Source organism: Eptesicus fuscus, chromosome 14, assembly GCF_027574615.1.
Source record: "Eptesicus fuscus isolate TK198812 chromosome 14, DD_ASM_mEF_20220401, whole genome shotgun sequence".
NCBI lineage: Eukaryota > Metazoa > Chordata > Mammalia > Chiroptera > Vespertilionidae > Eptesicus > Eptesicus fuscus.
This window is the reverse complement of record NC_072486.1, coordinates 51785649-51793216: the sequence shown is the minus strand read 5'-3', so window position 1 is coordinate 51793216 and position 7568 is coordinate 51785649. Positions and strand designations below refer to the sequence as shown.

The window sequence follows — 7568 nt, the reverse complement described above, 5'->3', positions numbered from 1 at the left end:
TTAAATGGATAACACATAGAGCTGTGTTATCTTATCTCACAGGTTGTTACCAGGATTGAATGAAAACATAGAGAAATATATATATACACAGCTACAGAAAAGTGGTAGGTAGGAACATATATATACATGTATATATATGTATATATATGTGTGTGTGTATATATGTATATGTATATGTATATGTATATATAAATATATATATACATATATATATATGGCCCTAATATGCAAGTAGACCAAATGGTGGAACAACTGAACAACCAGTCACTATGACGTGCGTTGACTACCAGGGGGCATGCGCAGAACATGGTGGGCATTGGCAGCAGGTGGCAGAGTGCAGAACATGACAGGTGTCAGCCGCGATGGGATGGTGGACCAGGTGAGTGGGAGCACCAGACCAAGGCAGGGTGCCGGTCACTGTCATCAGGGCAAGCCTCTGGTGGTTACTGAAAATTCTTTGCTCCCTCACCATGGTCCCGCACAGCACTTGCACCCACTGCCTGTGCCAGAGCCGCTGCTTACACCCGCTGCTGGCACCATCAGTGGTTGCGAGCGGCAGCTACCAGCTCCATCGCCCCTCAGGGCTTCTCCACCTCACCCTGCTTCTGAGGGATGATCAGGGTACCACTGTCATTCGCACCTGCTGATGTACCGTCCCCACTTGCACCTGTTGCTTGTGCCACGCCATCAGCAGGTGTGAGTGGGGCCATCAGCGCATGAGAATGGCAGCAGCTGGAGTGGGGCTGCCAGCAGACAGGGAAGGCAGACAGGGGACTGAGGCCGCAGCAGGAGGGGCCGGGCAGGGGTGTGGAGGATGGACTGAGACCCGCCCCTGTGCCCACCGCAGCCTTGCGGCCCACAGTTCCTTTCAAGGGGCCCACAGTTCCTTCCTACAAATTCATGCACTGGGCCTCTAGTAACTATGTAATTGCATTGTTAAATGGATAACACATAGAACTGAAACATATTTGTCAATAACAGTGCAAAAGTGGTAGGTAGGAACAAAGCTGTTTTGGAGTAAGAAAATCACATCAAACAGCAACTTGAATATGAGAAATAAATGAAAAGAATCAGAAAGGGCAAATAAGTTTCATATACCAAGTGTCATATATATATTTTTCTTCTTTATATAGTGTACTAATTATAACAATGTATTATTGCATTTGTAGCTATATAAATGTAATGCGTATAATAATAGCAGAAAAGTGAGGAGGACTCAAAGCTATATAGGAACAATGTTCTGCATCTAACTGGCATCATTAGTATATATTTGAAGTCAATTCTAAATGAAGATGTATATGGTAAGCCCTAGAGCATCCACTGAATATAGTAACATAAAAAAGTGAAAAAGTCAATGAAGAATTTAAAATGTTATACTAGAAAATATTCATGTAATGCAAAATTAATATAACTATAATTAATATGATAAATGATGTAGTAGAAAAGGTATACAACATGCATAAACAAGAGAGGAATTTCAGCAAAGAGATAAAAACTGTAAGAAAGAATAAAATAAAAATATTGTAAATAAAAAAATATTGTATGAGAGATGAAGAATTCCTTTCATGGGCTCATCATTAGATCCAACACAGCTAAAGAAAGAATCAACAAACTTGAAAATTAGCCACAGTATATGCACATTTCATGTTCACTAATTTTGCTACAATCTAGTTATTTGGCTCATAATATTTTATATTCCCTTCAGAAATGACTAAAAGCTCCTGTTCTCCTGTATTCATGTCAACACTTAGTATTCCCAGAGTTGTACCTTTTGCCAATCTGACGAATGTTACATGTTTGATGAATGAGTAACCTTTGGCAAATTATTTAACTTCTTTTAACCTCTATTTTCTTTTCTTCTAAATGAACATAATACTACTTATCTCACAGGTTGTTATCAGGATTGAATGAAAACATAGAGAAATTCTAAGAAACTTAGTATAGAGTTAATAATTTTCCCTTCATCTATGCTCCAAAAGCATTGAGCAAAGTTTCTTACATGCAGTAGATAGCTATTGAATGCATAAAAATCAATCAAATAACATAAAAGCTATATTCAGTGTCTACTGAAAGAAATATTGATGTTCATGGAACAAAATAACAGAGTTTGAGATCAAACTTTGAAATCAAAGGATCCTGAGTTAAATTGTATTTCTGTTAAGTTTTGAGAATTATTATCAATATCAATAAGATATTGGTATATTTTAATTAGGCACAAACAATAAATATATGTGGTGGTTTACAGAAGGCATAGGAGTTTTAATTACATACTACTCCATTCTTATTCCTTATCCTCTAATAACAAACATTAGTATAAATCAGAAAATTTAACATTTTAATCATCATGAAATCCATCCATATTTATGCATCATTAACTATGAATATAGAGAAATATGTGTGGAAATAAAACAGAAAAAGTAAATGTCTTGTCAGTGATATGTGTCAGATACTATCTGGGTAAGCATTTTACTTTTATCAAGTAATTTTTACAGAGAGAAACTATTAAAAATTTTCCTGGTTAGAAATAGTATTGTCTCTACTTTTGTTTTTGTTATTTTTATGACCATGTAACAAAGTGAATGTTAACAGAGGCCAATGTTTAAATTAAGTGAAAATTGCAACACATTCAATCTGACATGCCGCAAATCATAGGTAAGACTTATTTTGTAGTATACTAATTATATGTGAATAAGGAGTTCAAATAAAAGCCTACAATTAATATTTGCTTTTAAATATCTGCCTACATCTGTGTTCAGTTGTGAGGAGCAGAGAGAAAAATAAACAAATATAACAAGAGGCTTCAAGGTGTGTATATAGTAGAGGGGGTCTGAGTGAGGATTTTTTTCCCCCATTTTTGTATGGGAGACACCTGCACATGGGGAAATGAGATCCCCCAGAGGACAGACCTATCGGTCTTTCAGCACCCAGTGTGAAGATGAAGTGGGCATTCTGGTTGAATATAAGCTTGGATTGCAGGGCAGGGGCAGAATGACAGTGTTATTAACTAAATGTCTGTGTCCTATTCAAAATCCATATGTTGAACCTGTGAACTCCAGTGCAGATGTATTTGGAAATGGAAACTCTAAGAAAATAATTAAGGTTAAATGAGGTCATACGGGCAGGGCCCTTATTGGATATGATTAGTGTCCCTAAAGAAGAAATACCAGAAATGACTCTTACTCTCCATATTCACACACCAAGAAATGCCTCATGAGAACTTAGAGAAAAGGTAGTCACCTACACGCCACAAAGAGAGCCTGCATGAGAAACTGAATTGGCCAGAACCTTGATCTTGAACTTCCCAGGCTTCAGAACTGGGATCAATAAATTTCTGTGTTCAATCCATCCAGTCTAGGGGGTTTTGTTATGGCAGACTAATCATTGAGAATCAAAGATCAAGATCAACCAAAGGACTTGTATACATGCATATAAGCCTAACCAATGAACACAGACACCAGGGAGATGAGGGCATGTGTGGGAAGTGGGGGGATTAATGGGGGGTAAGGACACATATGTAATACCTTAATAAATAAAGGGAAAAAAGACCAAATAAAAAATACCTGGGCTTTGATACTAGAGATGCCTGATGCCCCATAATAGACCCCCTGACCTGAAATCTTCTTCTCCTCTCATATTCTAAACTTAGCTAGAGATATTTCCTACCCTCCTTAGGTACATTTGAGGAAATATGAGCAGGGCATTCAGAGAGGCAATTTCAAACATTGCATCACTGGAGTTACAGGAGAGCAATGGAAATATTGATGAAGGAGAGGAGGAATCAGAATGTATTATCAGTAGGAAGTCAGAGCCTTGGCTCATGGTTAAATGTGGGGAAGGGGAAGAAAAAAAAAAGAAACATGAAGACTGGAAGACAAAGGGAGAGGGGAAGAAGAAACAGAAGTTCATGGATAAACAAAGGGCAAGAAAGGCAGGAAGAAGAGGCATGGCTGACGACATGTTGAAAAACCAAAGAAACTACATGAGGGCAGTGAGCATCTCTCCTTTTAGATCTATCTGAATACATGTCACAAAGAGGAAAGGTTTGAGCAATACCCTGAAGTTTAGCAAAAGGAACTTCCTGTATTCTTATTGCCAAATATTTCCATCTTCTTGTAGCACAAAGATTTTGAGAACGAGAAGCATTCTAATCTCTATGTCACTACTCTTGACCAGTTCTGTGGCAAAGTGTAACACTATATTTACTTTGCAGTAGCAGTGGGGCCAGCATAATAAAATATATAACCAGAGAGAACTATGGGATGTTCAGAATGCATATGGCCATCTTCTCAACAAATTTTATAAAAATATAGGACAACTCTGAGCAACATTTGAGGAAGAAGCAAAGTGAGCATCTCTTCCTTTGTACTCTGATATGCCATCTCTCACCTCACCTCCCTCCTCATTTCCTACCTTCCTCAGTAATTCATTTTCAGAAACAAATTATAAGCAAATTAATTGGGCTAATAGAAATCTACACAAAAGTACACATTTGCTTTCTTCAGTTTCTCCCACACCACAAGGACTTTATCAGTAGAAATAAAGAATATCTGAAGCTATGAGATTCTAGTGGGCAGAGCATGCGTTTCATTGTTACCTGCCTTATCTGTTTCCATGGCATGATTAGGAATGCTACACACTTTGATTTCTGTAATGATGGTAGTTGTGATAGAGTGGATAGGGTTTCCTAGGTTACTAAATAATCCCCAGTAGGGATCATGTCACCTAAAACTGAGAGAAGAGTTAATCTTTGAAAAGTTGATAGCAGTGTTTCACACTATCTCTAAGGGCCTCTTTGACTTTGTCATTCCGGAGAGTGAAGATGAAAGGGTTCAGGAAAGGAGTTACCACAGAAATCAGCAGGGAAACTATCTTATTGTACTCAGCTGCCTGTGTTTGATTGGGTTTCACATAGAGGAACAGGCAGCTGCCATAACCAATCACGACAAAGGTGAAGTGTGAGGCACATGTAGAGAAGGCTTTCCTTCTGCCAGAGGCAGTGGGGATCTTGAGGATGGTGGAGATGATGTAAGTGTAAGAGGCAATTGTTGGTACCAGAGAACCAATGATAATGAAAATGGCCATTAAGAAAAGAATAAACTCTGTGAAAAGGCTGTCATCACAGGATAGTTTGAGAAGTTGCCCTCGGTCACAATAAAAATGGTCTAACACATTTGATTTGCAGAAGGTCAGCTGAAACGTGGCATAGACTGGCCAGATTTCAGAAAGGAACCCAAACACCCATGACACAATTACCACCCACATGCAGGTGTGGCTGTTCATAATGATGCTGTACCTCAAAGGTTTACAGACAGCCACATAACGATCCACAGCCATTGCTCCCAGTAATGCGAATTCTGTGGTCCCCACAGCAAGGTACAGGAAGAGCTGGGTGACACATCCAGCTAGAGATATTGTCTGCATCCCAGGGAGCAGTAACCCCCGAAGCATGACTGGAATGATAATAGATGTGGTCAGGCTCTCCAAGGCAGAGAGGTGGCCAAGGAAGAAATACATGGGGGACTGTAGACGTTTATCAACACAGACAATCACAATGATGACTGTGTTTCCTATTAATGTCACTGAGTAGAAGAGGAAGAAGGTAGCAAAGAGGATATGGTGTAGTTCCTCGGAGCCAGGGAAGCCAAGGAGACAAAATTCAGTGGCACTTGAGTGATTGCTCATCATTTAGTCCTTGTTTCTGCTCCATGTAAAACTCAGATATCAAAAGAGAGGTAACACTGCTCCACATGGTCCTGCTCTCAAGAGAGAAGGAAGACAGATTAGGATAAGAAACTATTTTTGACTGATGATCACATGAGTTGCCCCTACTACTATGCTCTGCACAAAGACAGACCTAAATATTGCCTCTTCAATGCTCGCTGTCAGGAATGGGTGAAGGCAGCTTCTTCTGTATTGGTGTGAAGAAAATCTTCCTTGTCTTTTTCCCCCACTGGAAGTGTCTTCTCCAGAGGATATAAGCTGTGACATTTTAAACTACTTAATTTTAAAACTGAATTAATCAGTCCCTAACAGTCCTGGGATTGTCCTATTTCCTCTTAGGTGTACTGTATCAGATGATATGATGGCATTCCAAATGAAGTCTAAGGTATGGAAGTCTAAGCCCTCATCCACACTGGTATTACATAGACCCACCTTGGGACCAGCAGAAAAGAGACAGTGAGTCCAAGAAAACATCTGTGTTTCCCCAGATCGTAAAACTTCCATATTATATAGCAGCAAGATCTCCAAATGGGTACTTTTGAGTTTGGGATAATTTCTCAGAGCCGATTCATTTTTTTTTCATGCCATTTTCTTTCCAAAGTCTTGGGAGAAAGGAAAGATGGCACTTGGCACTGATAATAGATTCCTACCCATCACTTTATCCGTCCCATTACTCAAATGTCATCTCTTCAGACAACTCTTTTTAATTCCCCTAACCCAAAATAGGAAGGACTTGATAAAACCTTGGACTCCAGTTTCTTTCATAGTACTTATTCCCTGATATTATTATGCATGTTTAATTATTTATTTCATTCCTTTAGTCATATGAAAAAAAAATGCTTCAGCAAACAGAGCATACAAATATCCCTGCCCCATGGAGCTTCTATACATGTAGAGGGTAAAGGCTACATGATACACAAAACAAGGAAGTAAAAGTTATATATAAGATGTTAGTTTATTAATTGTACCATAGAAAAAATAAAGCAAGGAAGAAGAGAGGAACAGAAGATCTATTTTTATTTATTCATTGTTCAAATATGGCATTAGAATATAACTCCATGACACAAAGACATACCATATACATATAAACTTTTAGTTATGTCCATTTTGACCAATTAGGTTTCATAACTTTTTAAACTTTTTGTTTACGTATATATACACACACAGTATTCTTGAGCCAAATCAGTAATGTTAAAAATTTTTTGTAGATGATGAGAATATGGACACATAATATATGACTACATAGGTCCTGGTCCTGGCCAGGACTAACTAGGCCATACATATCCCCTCAATCCCTCTCTTCTTGCTCTTCCTTTCTGTCTCAGATTACCATTTTCCCTTATTTCCTTCCCTTCCTTATTCCCTGATATATATATGTTATATATTGGGGATACAACCTCCCCAATATCACTGTGGCTCTTTTACTGATGGGCAAACATGCCTCAAGGACAGAACTGTTGGCAGAGATCAGTGGCCTGCTTTTTCACAATCTCTGCATAACTGACAGGAAATAAAGAAGAGAAAGAAGTATCCTGTGAGATGTTAGGGAGCTGCGTTGATCCTTAGCATAGATCAGAAAAGAAATGAATCTGCTCTTTGTTGTGCAAAGGGACTTGGAAATGAACTTGTCTGTCCTGCTGCTCTCTTAGCCCACTCCTCAGGATCTAGCTGTCCCAATGTTAGACAGCAACCAGACCCAGAACATCCCACCTTACTCTTTCCTCCATAGAGGAGAAACCTGAAGACACTCACCTCTATGGAAGGGCTTCACCACCACTGCTAATGTTCTCCAGCGCTTGGCCAAGCCTAACTCCTGTCTGGCTACTTCTGAGCCATGCACAGGAGTT

General features: G+C 39.0%; 1 protein-coding gene across 1 annotated transcript; it reads right to left on the bottom strand.

The window, feature by feature from the left end:
* Window positions 1-4740: 4740 nt before the first annotated feature.
* LOC103297276 (olfactory receptor 9A4-like) lies at window positions 4741-5685 on the bottom strand. Its single transcript, XM_008153967.2, has one exon. The coding sequence runs from the start codon at window positions 5683-5685 to the stop codon at window positions 4741-4743; it is 945 nt and encodes a 314-aa protein (XP_008152189.2).
* Between the last annotated feature and the right edge of the window lie 1883 nt (window positions 5686-7568).